This window comes from Oreochromis niloticus, linkage group LG6, assembly GCF_001858045.2.
Source record: "Oreochromis niloticus isolate F11D_XX linkage group LG6, O_niloticus_UMD_NMBU, whole genome shotgun sequence".
Taxonomy (NCBI): Eukaryota; Metazoa; Chordata; class Actinopteri; order Cichliformes; family Cichlidae; genus Oreochromis; species Oreochromis niloticus.
The window spans coordinates 24,634,637-24,658,065 of record NC_031971.2 but is presented as its reverse complement, the minus strand read 5'-3'; the positions used below and the strand labels follow the sequence as shown (position 1 = coordinate 24,658,065).

The 23,429-nt window shown below is 40.9% G+C and overlaps 2 protein-coding genes across 2 annotated transcripts; both read left to right on the top strand.

Annotated features, from left to right (window-relative positions):
- The first annotated feature begins 1,136 nt into the window (after positions 1-1,136).
- Positions 1,137-4,462, top strand: s1pr5b (sphingosine-1-phosphate receptor 5b). Its single transcript, XM_003447927.5, has 2 exons — positions 1,137-1,278; positions 2,482-4,462. The coding sequence occupies exon 2, from the start codon at positions 2,749-2,751 to the stop codon at positions 3,958-3,960; it is 1,212 nt and encodes a 403-aa protein (XP_003447975.1). The 5' UTR covers positions 1,137-1,278; positions 2,482-2,748; the 3' UTR covers positions 3,961-4,462.
- A 3,235-nt stretch (positions 4,463-7,697) lies between these two features.
- keap1b (kelch-like ECH-associated protein 1b) lies at positions 7,698-22,324 on the top strand. The gene is made up of 7 exons (XM_003447926.4): positions 7,698-7,842; positions 11,146-12,343; positions 13,413-13,658; positions 14,700-15,376; positions 16,489-16,694; positions 18,447-18,623; positions 19,591-22,324. The coding sequence occupies exons 2-7, from the start codon at positions 12,038-12,040 to the stop codon at positions 19,785-19,787; spliced, it is 1,809 nt and encodes a 602-aa protein (XP_003447974.1). The 5' UTR covers positions 7,698-7,842; positions 11,146-12,037; the 3' UTR covers positions 19,788-22,324.
- Positions 22,325-23,429: the final 1,105 nt, after the last annotated feature.

The window sequence follows — 23,429 nt, the reverse complement described above, 5'->3', positions numbered from 1 at the left end:
GTGGTGTAACGAATCAGAGGAACAGCCGGATAAAGAGCAGGAATCTGAACTGTCAGAACCTGTGGGCAGAGAAAGTTGTTTGAGTTACACAGGTTTTTCACATGCATTCAATCACTTTGAGTGTTTCTCCTTCTACAGAGCAGTGTGTGCATTTGCACAACTCCAAGTGTCAGCTTTGAAACCCACAACAAACCAACAAAAGTTTTGTTTAACTTACTTCACACTTACCCCTGCTTTGTTTAGCTCTGATAAACGGTCTGCAGGCCCTGCAGGGGAGGTTTCACAGATAATCTGCTGAAGCGTGTCAAAGCATGCTACAATCAGGTTCTGAGAACTGGGATGCCACTGTGGGCTTTAACCATGTGAATCAGATTCCTTTCACTTCCCTCACTGTAAAAGTAAAGTTTTTAGAACAGATAGCCATGGGAGAACTAAATCGAATTTCTGTGGAACTTGACAAAAAAAAAACTTGATGTCCTTATTTCACTTGGCCCAGAGTGGGACTGTTGCTGCAGTGTTCAAAACTGGTTCTTCCAGTGTTTTTCCAAGTAGGTGCAAAGTTTCAGTGGCATTAAATCTATCTGTAGTTATTCATGGGAACACATAAATACTTAAAAATGATTCAAATTCTGATTATGTATGTGTTAAGTCAGTGTTCTCCCTAGTGCTGGCAGTCATTTTGGATTTTTTTCCCCTTATTTAACAGCACCTGTAATAATAGCGCTAACCCTTAAAGGGAAATGAGGGCAGTTTAGATTTTAATCAGAGACCCAGAAACATTTCCTATGTTGTCATTGTGTTTTCTATATTTAAAGAGAGGGCAAGGCTTTGTGATGAAATAAGAAAAAATCAGTTGATATCACCCATTTATATTTGTTGGTTCACCACTAACACAACATGAACCTTGAACTAAAATCACAACTACCGATGTAGTATATTGAGACCCACTGAATACAATGAAATGTGATAAAGATTTCTGCACCAGCTCATCTGAAGCTGCATACATCCGTGTGTATTGTGTATGTGTTCACGCACACATACTATCTGTGCAAGTGTGCAAGAGTGAGCAAGAGAGAGGAAGAGAGAGGGAATGTAAGGAGGAGAGACAGTTCAGGCTAAGACCAACCCCCAAAGCTGTTGCATGTTTCAGCTAAGGTCGCACTTCACTCCCTCTGCCTTGTCAGTTTGACTGTGACTTACTTGGTGTGCTTGTCTGGATTCTGATGACTGAACAGCAAATGAAGTGCAGGATAAAAGTAATACTACAACATTTCCCAGGTAATTTCTTTCGTTCTTTCTTTGTGAGTCCTATGTCTGATTCAAAATTTGACAATATTATTATTACAGATCTGTTGCTTTTTTATTTTTATTTTGTATTTTTTTATCACTGTCATACCAGGGATAAGTAAGGATGCCAAAATATCTTAACTAACATTTATAGATATTTCTCTCTAAGTGATATACAGGAAAAAAAACTATTTTTCCAGGAAATTTGAAATCTTTGAATGAAAAAAAGTGCTTTAGTTATTGCATACAAATGCTCAGGATTTTTGACACAGAAATCCTGGTACGCTTCTATAATCTTCATTCATACTTTTCTACATGATGTAAATCATGACTGTACAATGGAGAGAGCCGACACACAGACACTATGCTCATGTTGCATTCATTTCCCAAATTCTTGCCAATGAGCTAAATGAGTTCAAGCCTCCAGAACATTTGTTAAATGTTAACACATGACTCGAGAAAAAGGGGGAAAAAATCCTTCACGCAAAAAGAGACTGAAAGGAATGTAAACTTAATCACCCCTGACTGTATCCAGCCTAATGGCTAAATCCATCAGTGTATTTATATTGGAATTGGCCAATGGCGTAAACTTCAGACGTGCTGTTTCTGTATTAAACTTTGAGGGTTTAAAGTAGATTTGCATATGTGAAGTTGGCTTCAAACACACGTCATGTACACAGTGAAAATGAGCTGCATGTGTGTCAAATCAAACCCACACAGTGTGATGGCTCTTGTCTAACAACCTTAGAGTAACTGGCATTTAGTTTATACACAGCTGCAAAACCTAAATGTCTGTCTGACATTAAATTTACCCCTCTGCTCTCTGCATCTTATTCAGCCCAGCACACACAAACAGCAAGAGTTACTTTCTCTCATCTGTTTTAGTGAATAACAAGAGGTCAAGCCTTAGTTAAATGAAAATGAATATACATTCATACCTGCCTGTACATGTATCTGTCAGAAGATGCAACAATAGATTTCATATATTCAGCCTACACTTTGGTTTCTTTGGATTCATCAGATTTGAAGCGTTCAATCTTTTTGGGCTAAATGTCAGATTATTGGACCAGTAAATATCCACTTTAATATGTACATTTAAAACGGTGACAATTTTAAGCAGCTTTTTTCAATTTCGCTGATTCTGCATTTCATCTTGCCATCATTTTTATGCTCTATTCTCATGTCTTTTTGCAGTGCATGTCTAAGCTCTCTAACCAGGCAGAGCTCAAGACCACCCTCTGCTGGCAAAAAGAGGCAAAGAAAACATCTGAGGATCCTGCAGGATTACACTGTATATGCTGCATGTAATCCCTCTATGTATTGAAGGGGCTCTGGCATTTTTTGTGTGAGTGGGTATCCATTTGATAAATTCTTCACCGCTCCTACTGCTGAAAGCACATCATCAAAGATGACTTTGTAGCTACTGAGTGCACACAGAATAGAAGAAAAGCAACATCAGGCATGGAGGCTTTAAATTCTTCTAGTAGAGTGACTTCAGCTTCACCCCCCACCTCCACTACTCCCTCAAGTTCATTCTACCTGCAGTTCTTCCATGAATACCAGGACAAATCTGTCATTGAAAAGCATTACAACTACACTGAGAAGCTGAGCAACCGTGATAAGCTCAAACCTGAAAGCATTGCCTTACTGGCGGTGTGTGTCCTCATCATCCTGGAGAACACTGTGGTTCTGCTTGCCATTTGGAGGAATAAAAAGTTCCACCTGCCCATGTATTACCTGCTGGGAAACCTGACTCTGTCAGACTTGCTGGCTGGTATTGCCTACATGACCAATATCCTCCTATCGGGAAAAAATACTTTAAAACTGACACCGTTGATGTGGTTCATCCGGGAGGGAGGGGTCTTTATCACTCTGGCTGCCTCTATAATTAGTCTACTAGCCATTGCGATTGAACGCCATGTCACTATGGTGACTATGAGGCCGTATCATGGGGCAAAGCGGGGACGCATGTTGGCACTAATTGGTGCGAGCTGGGCCGTGGCAGGGTTTTTGGGAATCCTCCCAATATTGGGATGGAACTGCATCCGCAGACTGGACCAGTGTTCAACGGTGCTCCCGCTTTATGCCAAAAGCTACCTTCTGTGCTGCGTGTCTGTGTTCAGTGCTGTGCTCTTGGCCATCGTGGTGCTTTATGTGCGTGTTTTCCGCATCGTCCGCACCAACACACAGCGCCAGCGGCTCGGCTTGTCAGGCAGCATAAGGAAGGGCTTAGCTAGGAAGTCAGAGAAGTACATTGCTCTCCTCAAGACAGTCACCATTGTATTGGGAGTCTTCATCGCCTGTTGGCTGCCCCTTTTCATTCTCCTCCTGATAGATTTTTCCTGCCCCACCCGCGGATGCCCCGTGCTCTACAAGGCTGAGTACTTCCTGGGAGTAGCCATTATCAACTCGCTCCTCAACCCCATCATCTACACACTGACCAGTAAGGACATGAGGAGAGCCATTCTGAGGCTCCTCTGTCGGCCATGTCTAATGACCTCAGATGGGCAGGTGAAGAAGATTGGGATGCCGTTCCTGGAGTGCAGTTTCAGTAAAACTGAGGTGCCCTCCCAGAAGTTAGAACCGGGTCTGGAGACAACTATTTCATCTGGAAACGTCATCACCACTCCATCTCCAGTTAAAGCCCTATACCCCAAACTTTTCAAGTCATAAAGACTTTGACTGACTGTGTCCAAAATGTGTAAATGGGTTTCCCGCTGAATAGAGGATATGTAGCGCATCCACTATTGAGAGACAGTTCTGTTTTGTTTGTTTTTTTCAAAGAGCCATAAAAAGGGGGCGTATAAAAGACGATGACTCATCTTTGACAGTGTGGCGCAGTTATGGCAATATAACTGAATCACCAAATTTCATTTTGATGAAGCATACCAAACCAGAGAGCAAAGGATGCAATTCAAATGTGAACAAGCAATGTTTTTTATGTATATGATGCTAGCAATACGTCTTCTTTATTAATTTGCACTGACATATGCAACCTTGGACTCAATTTTTTCTGGGCTTCTGTATTTTGTGTGAAGCTTAGAAGGACGCTTCTGTAAACTCAAAGAGTGAAAGACTGAAAACTATGTACTTGCTGGAATAATATGGAGGCTAACGTTTCTCATCTTGCAGTTTCTTAAGTGCCTTAAAGTCAGAATAAAAACTCCTAACAGTTACAGCGTGTAATCTGCAGACACCTGGATTTCGCTGGTTCGAAGACTGATTGTGTGCTAGATTTGCATGGGTAGATGTTTGGTTACCCTACACGTATCTGTGTACGTGATGCAAAGGAATTAAGTTAACAGGAAAAAGGTGGCACCCTTCTTGAAATTGCTGAATGCTGTATGCAAATAAATTATGTGGGAGAGGAGGTGCAGCATTAAAACCCCCTAACAGTTTTGAAATGACAGGTGGTTAACCTATCTGCGGTAGACGTGGAAAGTTGTTGGGGTCGTGTCCAGTTTTTTTGAAATGTCAACCTGACATCTACAGTAAAAACTGCTGCATTTACAAAATGTCATCATACTTAGCATCGGATTAACTGAAAGATAATGTTACAAGTAATGTTTACTTTCCACTGGCTGACAGCTTAACTCCAACTGAAACCAAATCAGCTGCAGTTGCATCACGTCAAGGCTTTACATTCCAGCTTGTGAAGAAGACGACCTTAAAAAGAAGTTCATTCAGCTGCATCACAAGTTTTATGGATAAAAATATTTCTGCCTTTGTAAGTTACAGATCATGCTGAACTGGTATAAATTTACCAAGCAATTGTTTCAGTGCTTCCTTTCATTGTTCATCAAGTTAACAGAACATTTCAGTTAAAGGTACTGAATGATTTTTTTTCTTACGTCATTCAAGACTTTAATTGATTAAATGAGGTTGTGGTTTTTTTTGTACTAAAATGTATGTAGTGAACTTGATGTATTTGTGAGCATATTTTTTATATCTCTATTGTAAATTATATATATTTTGTAACAAGAAAACGTTAGCAAAATTTGTGTTTCTTTTCATAAAAGAAATAAAGTGTTTCTCTAAAACATTCCAATGGGGTTTCAATTTATTTTCACTGTTAGTGCCCTGCAGCATTCTTAAGTGCATCAGTGTGTATTATTGTGTTAGTGTAGCTGTGGTTAAGCAAAGAAGTATCACAGGAAGTCAGCCTCCCTCATCTCACATCTGGTAATGGCATTGACCTATATACATCAACTTTTGCCTGTTTCTGAGTGGCTTAACCTCCACACAATGCCTCTTTTAGTAAATACTTCTTAACCAGTGGTTACAAGTTACTATCACCTCACACTGATCCGGCCTCCACAATGCCAGTCATAGTTAAAATTTAGAGAAATTACACAGCTGTTATGTATCCAGTTAAGCTACAATATATTGGTTGATTTGCAGAAAACAAAAAGAAGCTGCTTTTCAGTTCTTGTTGATTTTTGTTTTGTCAGGCCACCGTTAAAAAAATGTCAATAATGCAAAGCACGTCTAGTGTGACAGACAGCAGATTTTTCCGTGTGATTTTAACTGTCTTTGCCCTAAAGGCATTCTGTAGTCAACCATAACCCCCTCTTCCCGGCATTTGGCAGAGCTGTCCTGTGCTCCACCTTGCTTTTTGCTGCAGCAGACTCAACTGTTAAAAGTTAGAAGTCATGACCAGTGACTTATAAATAGAAGAAGTTGGTAAGTGGTTTTCAGGGTTTTTTTTAAATGTCACACCACTGTTAGAAATAAACTGTCAATAATGCCCAGCACACCAAGTGTAATAGTGTACCCAATGTAACTTTTAATAAACACTGAACACCAAGGTTTTGTTTTGTTTGATTTGTTTTTCCTGTGAACTGGCCCTCCACATCAACTATAGTTAAAATAAAGAAAAATTACACAGCTGTTATGAATCCAGCTAATTTAGCTCCTATAGAAAGAAAACTGTATTCAGTGCCTGCATTTATGTCTAAATTTGTCTTATAATACTGCCAAAGTTACAGTTATGAAGACATGATTTTTAATGCTAACATTCAATTCTGGTAAAGACTGTTGGTTGATTTGCATGAAGCTAAAAGAAGCTGTTAAGTTCTTCACTTATTTTTCACATGTTTTTTTTGTCAGGCCACTGTTAAAAAAATGTCAACAACGCAAAGCATGCTTAGTGTGATAGATAGCAGATATTTTCCTGTGATTTTTACTTTCTGTGGCCTAGAGACATAAGCCCTGCCTCATGGTGCTAGAATACCTCTTATATGATTTGTACAGTGCAGGTGGTCCTCCAGATGTTTGCTTTATCCATGAGAACTGTGCCTCCTGGCAGAGGTCGACAAGTCAGAGAATCTTTCCTGTACTCTGGCTTCTGTTCTGCTATAATGAACTCAACTGTTACAAGTTATGACCATTGATAGTCCCTTGATGCCACAGCCACAAATAAAAAAACTGTACTTTTCCTTGCTCTAGCAGAATTTGGGAAATGACAGAGCTGAGGAACTGGTAGTACAAATGTGGGTGCAGTCTTAACCTACCTTTGTACGATCAGTGTATAGGAAGCATCCATCTAGAAGAGCAGTTTGGTGCCTCAAGGCTTACTTCAGCCTTTTCCTCTGATTGGATCTTTACACAGACACACAGCAGAGTCTTGGGGGAACTCTAAGTGGTGTATGCATCATGACTTGTCATTTCATATCTAGGATTTGCCAGTCCTTTCAACTTTAAGGTGTATAGATGGAATCTTATCATGGGGTGCTTGGTGTAATGGGCTGTGAACTGTGGTTGCAGAGCAACAGGGCTTAAATGTCTTGGTTATATTATGGCAGCTCATTCCACGGGATTAAACTCAAAAGTGAGTGTTTACGCTTGCAGTCTCACAGTTAGCTTTTGGTGCCACCTTTTGGCTTTTAAGCAGAACATCAAATTCTGTGACCTGAATTACGTGTTTTGGAAGAAGGAGGGGGAAAACCCCCTTAGTGGTGTGTCAGCACTGCAAACAGATTCCTCCCAAGCTCCTGTGCTATGTAGGAGTCATTCATGTTTTAAGGCAGAACTGCAGTAACATTATAACCATGTCTCTAGAGCACACACCATTATGTCTGAGCAACATAGTGATCGTTAAACAATGCCAGTTTAGTAATTTCCTGCTGGCGTTTCAACAATTACTCACACAGTTTTAAAGCAGTGTTACTGCATTATTGCAGTTATTTTCTCATAATTAGATCCCATTTTAAGTTGCTAGAAGAAGTACCTGTTTTGCAGTTTTATCCTTTATATGGTATTTGTGTCAAATTTTGATTGACGTTAAAGCTGCAGTTTTTGGCTCCCTGCCAAAAATTGGCCCAGCTTTTCCTTCGTTTTAAGAATTCCTTCTCAATAAAAGCCCCCTCCCACGGGACACGTTTGTCTGCCATTAGTAATAAACAGAGGCGGGCCAACGCTTTAGTGGCGAGCTCTTATTGTGAAGGCGAGATGAGGCCGGTACAATGCTTAGTCACGCTGAGTTACAGCTTTCTCCTCCTTTCTGTGTGGTTCGCAGCTCGGCAGACCGCGATGGAGGAATTGTTCTAGACTACGGTAATTCTCTGTTATTCCAAATTTAAGGAGCCATTAGTGATTAATGTCAGTTGTTTGGACATGTTTAGATTTTGTGCGGGTGTGTTAGCAAGAATATATTTTGATACCGCTTTGTTAGCACGTTTGTTGCGAGGTCGGCTCACAGCCGTTACTCTGCTGTCTATTATTAGGAGCCTATTTTGCTGTCAGCTCTGTTTCCGAAACGTTTGACTTGTTGTTTTGAGGGGGATTACGGCTCTTTCATCGTGAGACCTTCTGAGTTCACCGTCTTTGCAAACCCACCAGAAACCTTTAGCAGCCGATTTTGCTTGCTCTGTTCTACCTTTGCATGCCAGGTCTGTGGATTATTTATTTATTTTTTTGACAAACGCAAGCTCAGAAATGGTCCTCGTAGAGGACACACGATGGCTTTTTGTGTGCTCTTCATGTCAGGTAAATGGCGCGGAAATCCAAGTCCATCATGGTTTATGTAAGGGACTGGCTTCACTTCTGGGTCATGTTTTGGTACATCCAGTTCCACTGTTTGCTCGGTGAAGAGTTCACGATGAGTCACCGAGGAAAGCTGGTTGCCAAAATGCCCGAGAAACGCGCTGGACTCTGTACTTGTGTTTGTTTCACTCCTGTCTCGATGGCGTTTGCTGGCTCTGTAGTACAAAACAAAATAAAAATCGCTGACACAGCTGTAGGTGTAGCTCAGATCAAACTGTTAAACTTGTAGAGTCCCTCCAGTTGTTGTAAGACACCCAAGACCTGTAGGTAGGCCTGAAGGGTGGCACGCAAACCGACGTGCAGGGTCTCTGTCAGGGGTGAGTGTGCATCTTTATGACTGTGGCTATTGATGAGCCAACTTTCTTGTCAAGATTAGGGTCGCAGTGGAAGATTTTTTTTTAGCAGCATCAGCATAAATCGCTGGTTTATCGTTCACGTTCATCTTTTAAAGATGCATACTGCATATTTTCAGTTTCCTTTTTGAGCTCGTCCTTTTGTAAGGATTTACTGCTGCCAACTCCTTGAAACTTCCTTGTTTAGTGTCACCGTTGAGTGACAGTTTAATTTCACTTCTACAACCTGTAATGAACAAGTTTTCTCATGCTAGAGGAGGAAAACCCTGCAGATGTTTGCTAGGAGTCGTTGACTTATGGCATGTAAAATTTCAGGATCTCCCACATGCGTAGGTTATAAAATGTCTTAATAAATGCTATCACAATACATGCAGTGTTTGTCAGCTGATTCATCCATTGATTGATTCAACAACAGATACTATCTTTAGAGTGGCTTGGACCCAGTTATACCTGTCGCATTCATCATACCTAAAAACATGTTTTTATTATTGATGAAATGTCAGAGAAATGCAGCAGGTAGAGCGTGGGACTTGGAGAGCTTGTTTGTCAGTGAGTCGTTTCTGTCTGCTGTGGAAAGTGGGCGAGTTGAGCAATATGTTCTCCTGTGAAACTATTTCACCCAGAATCCTGGAAGGGGGGAGGCACAGCAGTAAATGTGAATCGCAGAGTGTTTCATGTTACAGCGAGCTTAACTGGCTGACTTCCTCATGACGAGTTCCATCATGGCCACTGACGTGTCCCCATCTGTTGGTAAAATGAATAACACTCAAACTTAGTTTGTTTTTTGTTTTTTTTTTCCCCTTAATCTTTAATGATTGCAAAGAACACTGTAACCTACTTGCAGATTGGAAAGCTACAAGGCCATATAAACTGGCCTTTTGCTTTGCGTCCTTTTATCAATGCTTCACATAACGATCAGTGTGCGTGTGGGTGTGTATACACAACTTACAGGTGCTTTGTTATATAACTGAACCCTCACAGCAGCATTGTTGCTGAGTAATTCAGACCCTTCCTGATCAGAGCGCTCCAAACGGACATTAACCACATGTTTCTTGTATTGTACGTCACTGTTGCAGGCAGTTCATATTCTGAAAAGAAGAAGTGGGATTCGAATGAAAAGGAAGGCATTAAATTTTCAACTTAATGGGTTCAACGTAGTGGCTCTGATCCCACATATTCCCTGTAGAAGTATTTGTTTGTAAGCCAGTCTGCAGAGCCAGAGCCCTCTCCTCCTCCTGGATTACTCCGATAAAAGTACCTCTTGACTCTGATTAAAAGATTGTTTTGTTTCTTAGCCTAATTTGGTTTAAACATGTCTGGAAGATGCTGCAATGGATGTACTTGGATTCTGCTGTTGGTTGAACAAACTGTTCCCTCTGTTCAAGCCCCCAGTGGATTGGCAACAGGGCATAGCAAGAGCACACTTAGTCATGCTGGCCTGTTAAATTAAAGCCTAATTTAAGTCACAGCGTTGTCCTTCAAAATGAGCAGCACTCCCTTGCTGCTGCTTACACACTTAGTTACTTGCTGTTTTGCTTATATTGTTAGGCTCTCTAGGTGGACATTTTTTACTTTTAAAAGTAGTGAAAGTAATAAGTAGGATTGCAGGCACTTGAGTTCCTCACCAACAGTTTTTCTTTGCGTGTTTGGAGTTTTAACGCTAACTCAATCAATATTCACTTCACCCTGTCTTTTATCAGCTGTGCACACTACCTGTGTGTGAAGACATGCCAGATAAGGAGAAACTATCATGACTGTGAAAGATGGGACTGTAAATCGACTCTGTCTTCATCAGGGAAGCTGGACTGCTTCAGTGATCCTTCTTTGATACTGAGTTTGCATCTGCCCTACTGAAGAGCACCTGTTAGATAAGCCCTTACAGCCATGTAGTACTTCCTTTGTTTTTTAAATTGTCTTGGATTGCACACAGAATTAGTAAAGCAATGTTTAAGTCAAGCCTGATAAATGAATGATTTCCCGGCTATTTCTCGTTGCTCAAATACAGCGTATTAAATAAACACCATTCCTGGATTGGTACCCAGTACCAACGCATACCTTATTGTATGTTGAGTTGAGGTAATTGTGTTGTATCAGAACTGGGGTAAAAAAACAAAACAAAAACTGCATCCGTGCATCAGTAGTAGCAACTGATAGAGAGAACTAGAGTTTGAGATTCATAAAAGCAGAAGATGGTATTTGTTTTTACTGACCTGCATAGTCATCGTTACAAAGACAAAGCCTTGACTGTAAGTGGAGTGCATGAGGAAGAATGACAGAGAATCATGTGTCACTGCATTGATAAAGTTTTGTTGTATGAGTTCATAGATGAAGAACAGTGCTTAATCACTTGCTATGCAAGGCGGTGCATTTTCAGCACTGATGTACATATGCAGACCGAGCGGAGAGGCAGAGTTTATCAGTATGAAACAAACGCATGCTCTCTCTCTCTTTCTCTCCCCAGCTGTCAGCTGAACCAACTGCTTCTTGGTAAATAAACAAACAAATAGGTGGGCATCCTCAAGGAAGGCTTCTCCAGAGAAAACAACGAAACACCGCTACCACTTCATTCCTAAAGGCTCAACTGCCTCACCTAGAGTCTCAGACTCTGAATAGCTCTTTTGAAGACAGCTTTGATTATTACTTTTTGTAACAAAGCAACAGATTTGACTTTTTTTTTTTTTTTTTTTTCTTAATCACTGTGCAAGATTGATCTGCACAGTTTGTGAATCTGGCACAGCTCTTGAGTTGTTTGATTGAAGACTTTTTGAGCAGTCAAAATATATTTGATTAGAAGACTCAGAGGAAGACAAGATAACAGAGACGTACTGCAAACTGACTGTTTTTATTGCCGGGTATGATTAATACGTTTCTGCTGAAATCATAGAGAAGTGGAACGGAAAGCAACCGTGTTGCCAACACAAACAACTGATCTGAGTCTGGAGCAGTTCTTACTTTGCCTGCTATTCTCTAACTCTTTCAACCTTCAAACAAAACCAGAGGGACCCTTAATTCAAAGCATTCTAATTATGTTGGAAATGCAGCATATATTTGTACATGCAGCCATGAGTGGCAGCTCGCATTCAACGCTCTAGTAATGCCATAACGGGCCGAATGGCTGGACTGAAGTACTGAACAGAGCAAGGAAATCCCCATGTCTTTATAAGCCAGACATAACTCTTTTACTCATAGAAAAGTCAGGAGAGCCTGGAGCTTCCTGTGTGGCTGTCTACCAAATTCCTCAAATTAAATTCTTTTTTTATTTCAACCCATGCCTGCATGTGGTGCAAGGATGCCCCATAACGCCGTCCACTGTTCTTGAGAAAGCGACCGAAGAGGAGGAGAAAAGGTAGGAAATGACAGAGTGTTTGACAGAATACAAAGCGCTGGTGACTCCGTCCACGCGCAATGGCCACCGCGTCTTCAGCTACACGCTCGAGAGCCACACGTCAGCCGCCTTCGCCATCATGAACGAGCTGCGCCTGGAGCGGCAGCTGTGCGACGTCACGCTGCGCGTGCGCTACAAGGACCTGGAGGCGGTGGACTTTGTGGCTCACAAGGTGGTGTTGGCCTCCTCATCCCCGGTCTTCAGGGCCATGTTCACCAACGGCCTGAAGGAGTGCGGTATGGAGTTGGTGCCCATCGAAGGAATTCACCCCAGGGTTAGTCTGTTTTATCCTTGCCTGAATGTTTTGTTTGATTTGTAGTCATTTAAATGTAAGCTGTAGTATTGTATGTATTTGTTGACTTCAGAATAACTAAATGGGTATCGAGTTACTCCTCTTTCAGCATAAACCAGCCTCACATTATTACAAGGAAAATCCAGTATGTATGGGAATTGTAACTTTAAAACCAAACTGAATACCACAATGAGCTTTTCCACCATTGTTAGAAAAAAATGGCTCCACTCCCACGTTGAGCCAGGAAAAATTCTGCACTGCTTTAAAGTGAAACAGAAAGTCAGAATTGCTTTAAAACCGGTTTCAGATGATCATACCTTTATAGATAACACCATCCACTGTATTTCTTTATCACTTATCTTTGTACAAGTGCAATTAAAAGTCAAAACTAAATGAATATCAGCCTTACATCACACTGATTTCTAACCAAGTGGGTTATTCCAAGCATCTTGGAGGGTTTGCTACAGTGCTTGCCCTTTTTAGTTGCTCTGTAGGAGTCCTCCTTGTTGCTATATGACTGCATATGTGGATTCTACATTTTCTACATCACACTTTACAATTGTTAATCTCTTTATTTGAAGTGCCTAAAACATTTTTACAATACCTTTACTTTTATGTTCAGAAATATCCGTGTACCCATGGATTGAATGCATTTCTCTTTTTTTCCATGAGCAAATAATATGTTCAGAGTAATTATGAGTCATATGCAAAAGTGCATAAATATTTTTCTATGGTACTCAGGACTGAAGTTCCACCTAAAAGTAAGCTCTCTCTCTCTGTAAAACAGGTATGCACAGTGGCTGAACAGTTTTATCTTGACTTCCTTTACTTGCTTTGGATGTTTACTGAGCTCACAGTGTGACAGACACAATATCTATGACGTGGTAGCTTGTGAGATGCTAATCTGTGTTCCTTCCTTCCAGAAGCTAGCATAACATTAAATAATTTTTCGCTCCAGCATCTCTCGCTTTAATTTTCTCATCTGTGCCCTAACCTCTCGCAGTCCAACCCCTTTTCTCCCTCTTACGTTGTATCTTTCTCACCATTTCAGGTTATGGACAGACTGATAGAGTTTGCCTACACAGCCAGCATCTCTGTGGGTGAGAAGTGTGTCATCCATGTGATGAATGGTGCTGTCATGTACCAGATAGACAGCGTGGTCAAGGCCTGCTGTGATTTCCTCGTCCAGCAGCTTGACCCCAGCAACGCCATTGGCATTGCCAGCTTTGCAGAGCAGATCGGTTGCACAGAGCTCCACCAGAAGGCCAGAGAATACATCTACATGAACTTCAGCCAGGTAAGGCTTAAATAGCATCTCGAATGAAAGCATTTTCATCCGAATCACTGAACTGCATTGTTGGGCTGCACATGAAGTTGGAGCCACTCCTTGTAATTGGTTTTTCCTAATTTGAGGAGCTTAAGTAATGATTTTGTAACTTCGAAATCAAGAATTAAAAATGGGATATTGTTGCTGAATCTACAAATCTGTTCAAGGTTTTGGGGCAGGAAATCTGTGTGTAAAGTGTTTTGAGGTCTGAGTAAACAATGTTTCACTTGCTCCATTGTGGTTTCTTCTGATGAGTTCAAGCTATGAGTCCACTGGCAGACTCATAGCTTGCATTCTCTTCACACGAAGGCCAAGAGAATTCAAGCTATGAGTCACAATGACTTGCGAGTATCTATGTGGGTTTACTTGCGGACGAAACATACCTGACTGCAAAAGATGATGGTACAATGTAGTACAAGTAATGAAAGGACAGTTAATATTTATCCCTCATAAGGAGATAAGATCAAGGGCAGGTCCAGCTTCTGACAAAGACGTGTCACATGTCTGTCTGTGAGGTTAAACCTATAAATGGTGTAATATTCAATACATGCCTGCCCACCAGAGATTTGGCTTTAAATATATTGTGGCTGTCAGGGTAGGAAACCAGCTTTACTTTGTTAGAGATTATTTGTTGCAAGAGTTGGTTTTGTCTTCTAAGCAAAAGAAAAAGCCCAAAACCAGATACAAATGACATGATTGATCCGTAATCTAAAATGAATCTGTTTGTGTTTGGAACAGAGACTGTGCATTTTAAGTGATCCAGCAGTGACTTTAGATAAGAACATTAGATGAGAATTTGCTGCTGGTTTAGATTACATTCAATCATAAATGTCTGGATTTTGGACTTATTCAGGTATCATTAGGTGTCTGGAAACTTGTAACTCAGAAATACTAATCAGTTGTTTGGAAAATCTTTCCAGTTGCTGTAATTACTTAACACTAGATAGTTTCATTCTTTAACAATACTTGTATCATAAAAAGTTACTTTAAATCTCTACTCCTGCTTTCCAGGTAGCAACCCAAGAGGAATTCTTCAACTTGTCCCACTGCCAGCTGGTCAACCTGATCAGCCGCGACGAGCTCAACGTGCGCTGTGAGTCTGAAGTCTTCCAGGCGTGCGTGGCCTGGGTACGCTACGACCGGGAGAACCGGCGACCGTACGTCCAAGCCTTACTCCAGGCTGTCCGCTGCCATTCCCTCACCCCCAACTTCCTGCAGACCCAGCTTCAGTCTCTGGACTGGGACCCACAGTGTAAAGACTACCTGGCTCAGATCTTCCAGGACCTCACCCTCCACAAACCCACCAAAGTGATTTCTTGCAGAACTCCCAAGGTGCCGCAGCTCATCTACACAGCAGGGGGTTATTTCCGTCAGTCGCTCAGCTACCTGGAGGCTTACAATCCTTGCACGGGAACCTGGCTGAGGCTTGCCGACCTGCAGGTACCCCGAAGCGGCTTGGCCGCCTGTGTGATCAGCGGGCTTTTCTATGCTGTTGGTGGAAGAAACAACGCGCCTGATGGCAACATGGACTCAAATGCTTTAGACTGTTACAATCCTATGAACAACTGCTGGCTGCCGTGCGCACCCATGAGCGTGCCCAGGAACCGAATCGGAGTCGGAGTCATCGATGGCATGGTATATGCAGTTGGTGGATCACATGGGTGCATTCATCATAATAGTGTGGAAAGGTAAGTGAAGTTGGCTAATAATGGAAGATGGTATTTCTTTTATCACACAGACCAATTATGCCAATACTGAATTTATTCTTTCATCAATTATGTGTATTTGAATGTAGAAAGAAAACCAGCAGTCTTGTACTGGTTGAACAGTTAAGTAACCATTACAGTATGTGGTCAGCACAGGTCATTTGTATGAAGGCTTATGGTTGTGTCTATCAAGAGAAGTAATCGGGTAACTTCCTGGAAACATTTTACTTCCTGCAGTTTATTTTTAGATCACACAAAGCTGCTGTGAGGGTGTTTGAGTCTACAGGGAAATATTTTCGTAATATTAAACTTGGTGACAATTGAAAAGAGAAAGAAGACTCCTTTTGTTTTCTCTCTCAATCGAAGCCTAACACAAAACATGCTAATATTGTTACATGACCAGATCAAGAAGAACTGATGCTCATTCTTTCTCAGATTGCTTAACATCTTGAGATAATCCTGCCGGATGCGGCTTTTAATCCACACCTGTGAAACGGCAGCTTTGTTTAGGTGCTTCCTGATGTTGTGTCTGAACAGTGACTGAACAACATACAATTTAATAAATAATAAAAAACTGGAAGCAGAGGGCCCATCAACAAGTCCCATGAGAAATATCCGATGGTGCCGTATTGGCCTTGCTCTGACTAACCTCGACATAAACCTGCCCAAGATTTTTCACTGCTAGCCATTTAAAACGGGGATTACTTAAATTTTAATTCAAGGCAGAAACTTTACCCAAAAGTTGTCTTTGTTCCTAAAATGGAAGATATTAAACAGGTAGCCCACAGTCTCTGTGAAAGAGGAACATGTCCAGCCGGTCTGAACAATCATGTAACATCCGAAAGCACATATGACGCACTGTAGCACATTGGCTAACCACAGATACTGAGGAATGAAACTAATGGATCTGTGGTTCATACTCCTGGCAGTGGTTCATTCATCAGGATGATTAGTTACAAGAGTTGGTTACATTTGCGATTTAGAAACCTGATAAGTAAACTGACTAATGTTACTAGTTGGCAAAAAAACCGGGGAGATAAAGCTCAGAAGTATAGCGAAGTATAGCCTTCTCAGTTTGTGTTGGTTCTCCACAGGTATGATCCAGAAAAGGATCAGTGGCAGCTGGTAGCCCCGATGTTAACACGGCGTATCGGTGTGGGTGTGGCAGTCATCAACCGGCTGCTCTACGCTGTGGGGGGGTTCGACGGGGCCAACCGGCTCAGCTCCTGTGAGTGCTACAACCCTGAGAAGGATGAATGGAAGACCATGGCCCCCATGAACACTGTTCGCTCCGGAGCTGGTAAGAAGGAATTGTAAAGCTGCCTCCTAATGATGAAAAACGTTTCTGAAAAACAATCAATTTACACAACTGCCCGTGCAGTTTTCCACCTGTGATTTGTAAAGATATATGCAAGACTTCCTGCCCCTGCAGACCTTCCTCTTTTTGCTAGGTAATTCCAAGCAGTACTTAAACCAGACAGCAAGGGCAGCCCAATAGCGAGGCAAAGCAAATAAACAAATATTTCAGGTAAAAAGCAACATTTCTCAAAAAAAAAATCCAAAAATTAGACAGAAACCTATAATGATCTTGCAGTACACATCACAGAGTGTATATGGAAAAAGTGAAGGCAAAATATCTAGGCATTTTATTGTCTTCATGCATGCTCAATCATCCAGGTAAGAAGTTGATTCCAGATGAAAAGTATTAGCTTTTATGGATAAGCATTTTATTGCCATCTTTTGATAGGTGTTTGAGATGTGAAATCCAGCCGGGCTCTGGGAAGAAACTAGTTACCTCAGCAGTTATTACTCATATCTAGAGAAAAGACCCAAGACTTTGGCAGGAAGTCTTTATGTATGGATGTTTATTAATACTCTTATTGATACTACTTTCCATATTTTGGTGTAAAATAAACAGAAGCGTGACTATGGCCCCTTTTGTCAAATTGGTAAGCTCCGTTTTGTGTTGCTTTTTTAACTTCTGCAATAAGTTATGAAGGTGTGTTTTGTAACGTGCATCTGGGGTTAACGACTGGTAACAGGTCTGACCACGTCAACACTGGTTATCTCTCTGTCCACAGTTTTGAACAGTCTGTCCTGTCAACCATGACCAAAGAACACTGGATTCAAACAAACAGCAATATTAAAGGTTATCACTCCAGCAGGAGCTTCTTTATGATGGGGAGGTTAAAAATTTGTAAACTTTAACTTTGCAGTACTTTGGTATACACCAGTCTCAAATTTTAACAATCAAATGCTGTTACTTGAAACCTGTGTGAAATTCAGTGATTGTGTGGGTCAGTCAAACTTGGATATCATGTAAATCATGTATCTGTTTGTAAAAAGACTTTCATTTGAATAGAAATCTATGTGAAAATGGCACTAACCGACCTTTCTCTGTGATCTCAGTGAACTTTCCTCATGACTTATTAGGGCTCAGTCGCTAGTTTCAGCTCAGACTAAATCAAACATACACAGATCCACAAATCACTCCTCACTTCTGGTTTCAAAACATCACAATGGAGACGGTGAAAACGCTCAGGTTGAGGTTTCATAACTGGACTTCCCAAACCAGTGAGTGTCATTGCTGTGGCAGCATCCATCTTCTAAACTGTGTGTGGTAGGATAAAGGTGTCCATGATATATTTTGCTTTGCTGCAGTGGGCAAAATCTGTTATAGTGTCAGTCTCTGCACAGTCGATAAACAAGAAGCACTCAGAGCGCAAACCCCCACCCAAGCAGCTCACCTTCTGGGCAATATTTACTTTTTTTTTTTTTTTTTTAAATCATTAAGTTGACCTTTAAGATCATGATGGATGTAACCCAAACTTTGTGTGTCCTTAAATACATGTTTGGCCTAGAGTTTTAATTGTATTATTTTTTTATTTTTTATGATGGCAGTCAAAACAAAGCTACCTGTGCGTAGCGTAGACTTTACTCTTTTATTCAGTCAGAGTATCATGTTGGGAGATTTGCCAGTTCTGGCATGTGCTTACATGTGTCTGCCCACATTTAGTTTGAATAAATGAAACAGTTGACCTTTTTCTTTTAGGTGTGTGTGCACTTGGCAATCAGATCTTTGTGATGGGCGGATACGACGGCACCAACCAGCTGAACACGGTGGAGCGCTATGATGTAGAAACCGATACATGGAGCTTTGCTGCCTCCATGAGGCACAGACGCAGTGCTCTGGGAGTCACTGCGCTGCATGGACGCATCTATGTGTTGGGTGAGTAATGTAGCTCGTAAAAGCCCGCTGAGAGAAAAGCAACGATTTGATTTACAAAATATGTTTTAGTTATTGTACCGATATCAATTCAATTATTTTGTTCACCTCCCACATTTACAATCATTGGGTGAGAGCCAGTACTCATTTAGGTCATGAGCACCACACCACAGCATTTCATTCAGGTTGAAGTTTGGACTTTGGGATATTGCAACACCTGCCTTCTTTACTTTTTCAGCCTTTCTTTAGTAGCTTTGCTACTGTTCTTGCGATCATTGGCCTGTTGCATGACCTAGTTTTGGCCACACTTCAGCTGTCAGGCAGATGGCCTCACACTTGACTCTAGAATACTTTGGTAAACAGTACTTTGGTCTTGTGGCTGTAAAACATGCCAATGTCATCAACCTTTCACCACCATGGACGGTTGTCTTGTGGTTTGTTCAATTGCATCTTTGCAGGTTTGTGGGGTTTTTTTTGTTTGTTTGTGTTTGTTTTTGTTTTTTGATCCGCAAAATGCCAAAACATCTGCTTTTATAAAAGTCCTCACACTTGCTGATGATCAGTTAATCAAGTGCAATTAATTATCAGCACCTGGCTGCTACCGACACTTATTTCTTATGCAAGCAGTGAAGGTGTACTTTGATTTTCACACACTGCCTCTGCGTTTCAGTTTGTGTTAAATAAATAATGACACAGTGTGTAATATGTCATGTGATGTTGTGTTTACCTAGGAACTAAAAATTAGAAACAGGGTGTGCTTTCTTTTTCATGTGGCTGCGTGTTAAAACTCTTTGTAGTGTAACTTTTAAGTGTTTAGATGCATTTTGCAAGGCATGATTAACCTTGGGTAACATGTTCAGTTTTTGTGACTATAAAAATGTAAATCTTTAAGTTTTTATGAGTCAACTCGTATTTACTCGCTCCACCTAGTGTTTGCTATCCATAGCTCAGATCTGTGCTGTGCTTACAGGAGGTTACGATGGCAGCACTTTCCTCGACAGTGTGGAGTGTTACGACCCAGAGCAGGACACTTGGTCAGAGGTGACCCACATGACTTCAGGGCGGAGCGGCGTGGGAGTGGCTGTCACCATGGAGCCCTGCCAAAAGGATGTATCGCAGTGTCAGGCGTGTGACAGTGGAAGAACCAGTGGCAAGGCGGACCCTTAGGCAAATGCACGTGAAGATCTGAGCAGGACCCGATCCACACACATGCACAACAAGCATCTCAAAACTGACCTGTGAAAACTGGTCATTTAAATTGAGTATTGTTATAAGATCCAGACGGTCCAGCTGTGTGCTCCAATGCGGCATTTAAAGCCCTCAGCTAGATTATCATTTCTAAAGTTCAAGAAAAGGGCTCCATAGTAAAAAGGTCACTTTACTGGCCCGATGAGTCATCAGGGGCTCTTTATTGCATTTAAAGAGCAAACTAAATCTGATAGGTGAAGGAAATACTTCAAGCGATCAGATTATGTAAACAAAACGTAGCATTTGTGTGTGTGCGTGCGTGTGTGTGTATAGGCAGCAATCAAAGTGCCATTACAATGCCTGTGGGCATTATCACTATGTCAGTATATTCTCCTGAGGTGCTTGTGTGGGAAGGTACAGGCTGAGTCACTGTGTGGAAATTAGTGTTAACCCAGACAGCCGCAAGATGAAGATCATACAGTGGGCCTCATGCAAGAACTTGTTTGACGTGCTTATACAGGCCATCTTATTCCAGTCCAATAGTTCTTTACAAAATCACAATCTGCACGTTTAAAAATAAATAAATAAATGAAGAAGAAGAAGAATTTAAGCTCCTGATGTTGGATATTGAGTGTCGGTCCAGTACTAGCAGTCCAAAAAACTGTAATAACAGGAGATTTTTGATACAGAGTTAAGGTATGTGAGCACAGGAACCATTATCTCCCTCCTGTTTATTGTAAATGTAGACAGTTATTTGCTGTAGTAATGTACATGTTTAAACTCACCCTCTGTTTATTTGCATAAAAATGAGTTCTAATCTATTTTTATTTAAAGTAGACATCCTGTATGACGCCTGTGAAGGCACGCGGAAGATATTTAAATCGGTTGTTGTTGATCTAAACTGAAGACAGATTCTGCAGCTCCAGAGCTCTTATCCCACCTTAAATATTTTCAAAAACATTTTGGGTTACTGGATCACACACAAGAATATACCTGTGATATAAAAGAGGGTTTTCAAGCAAGCTGGCACAATGGTTCCAGTTTGAAATCCAAGAACAAACAGCCTGTGCGAGGCATTTGGTGTTAGTGTGATCCCTCGCCTGTAACACCACCCATGACGTGTGCTGTTAGATTCCAAGAAGAAATACTTTGGCCTTTCTTACATGACTACCTGATGCTCGGCTGCCGGTTTATTTTGGTAGGCACGGCTAAAACTAACAGTCCTGCAGTAAATCCATCTTTCACAGTGGGTTTCTACTGTTTTGTCGCTTTTCAGTGATCTTAATTGGGCAAAATAATAAACGCCTGTCACTTTGGTGCATAACACTTCCACAGAATGACCACCTTTTTATGGAACCACTTAATCAGAAATTACAACCTTCATGAAGGTAGGATTTATTGCAGGATGTCATATTATAGAGCATTAGATCTAGTTAAGTGTGTATAATCATAAACTGGCAGCTGAGTTTCTGTTCCTTCAACTGTCATTATGCAGCTGTACGGGTGTGGGGAAAAATGTGCATGCACCTGCCGAATTGTATAAATTGTCATCTCAGATTATGGTCGAAAAGATCTGCTTTAAGCAAGTGGTTCTTGCATCAGGCCCATTGTCACAAATTCAAGTGTTGATACAAGAGTCTGCATAGTAACAAATGTGTCCTTTAACTGATTGCGTAAAATGTGAAACTTTAGTAAAATACTGAGCAATGCTTCTTCTCGGGCTCCCTGATTGTCATCCAGTGGGATCGGTGTGTAAAACGCCAACAGAATGAAGAAATTAGTTTAGGCTGCGTTTAGAGGAATCAATACTGTAGCATTTAAAAAGCCTGGATTCAAACATCTCACTGAATGTGTGGTTTTTGGTTTTGTTTTTTTTTAATATAAAAAAAAAACACTATTTACTGACAGAAATGAGACCCTCCCACCTGCAGTAAAAAAATAAAATAAAATTGGGTTTTCACATCCTTGAGACCTCAGACACAGAAATGACCATGTTTGTGCATTAGTGTTCAAATATTGTATACTAATGATTTAAAAAAAACAAAAACAAAAAAAACCCTTGCTTAAAAAATGTATTTGTAACAGCGGTTTAAGCTACAAAAGTTTTTAAGTGATGTTTTGTACATTGATATTCTACAAAGTCTTGTACAGGAATTCAGAGCTCACTTTTTTATTTATTTGTTCAGGTCCTTTGTGATTTTTCTTCTTCCTCTAAACTGACATCAGCTTTGTATTAAATTGGACTCTGGTGTAGTGTTTTAATAACTAGCATGCATTGTAACAAACTAGGAATGCCTGTTAATGCTGATTTTGGATGTTTGTTTAAAAAAAACAACAACAAAAAAAACAAAAAAATGAGAAACCGACGCTTCACCTTGAAAGGGACCTTTTTTTCTCCCCTGTCCAATGGTTGGATTAGAGATGAAAATATTTAACATCTGCTTTGTACATTTCTCCCCCCAAGCAAGAACTACCCTGTACAATAATGCACTGTTAATTAAAATATGTTTATTGCACTGCTGTAGTCATGTAATAATTTTAGCTCTCATAGTTGCTGGGTTTTTGTGTTGGTGTGTGTGTGTGTTTTGTTTTTTTCTTGAAGTTACGTTCATTTGTGCTTTTCAAATCAGTAGTGGCCACTAGAGGGAGCTAAAGCGCCTTCATATTTTCTTGTATTTTATTTCTACATTTACCCTAAAATAAAGTTACCAGTTTACGCAATTTTGATAAAGATGGATGCTCCCTGGGCACTTTGATAGGTACATCTGATTAACTTCTCATTAATGCAACCATCTAATCAGACAATCACATGTCAGCGACCCACTACATTCGGGCATGAACACATGGTCTACGTGGCCTATTGAAGTTCAAAGTGAATGTCAGAAAGATGATTCTAAGTGACTCTGAATGTGGTTTGGTTGTTAGAGCCAGGCGAGTTTTTTAGAAACTGCAGAGCTGCTGGGATTTTCCCCACACACAACCATCTTTAGCGTTTACACAGAATACAGCAAAAAAGAGGAAATTTCAAATGAGTGAGCAAAAATCTCTTGTTGATGCAGTAACTCATTTTGCACTTGTTACAACCAAGATATGCAGAAGAGCATCTTTGGTAGAGGTGAAATGTTGAACCAGATGGGCAACAAAAGCAGAAACCCACATCATTTCCCCTCTCTTGCTCTGATGATTCTTAATTTCTGCTGCAAAATTTGGGTGATGGGGTCAGAATCTCATGTAAGCAAGAAATCCTGCTTTCTATTTATGTTCAGGCTGCTTGTAATGGTGAAAGGTATACTTTGAGCCCCAACTGAGCATTATTTAAACTCCACATCCTACCTGTGCGTTCTTTCTGACCATGTCCATCCCTTAATGACCAAAGTGTACCCATTTTCGACATTATCCTGATTTTAGTGGGGTAACCTGTAGGATGTCATGCTTAAATCGTCTCAAACCAGTTTCCTGAAAATGACAATGAGTTTGCAATTCTCTGATGGCCTCGACAGTCACCAGACCTCAATCTAATAAGGCATCTTTGGAATGTGGTGGAACTGGAGGTTCATATCATGGATGTGCAGCTGACAGTTAAGGTGTGATCAGTAAGGACCCAAATGTCTGAGTGATGTT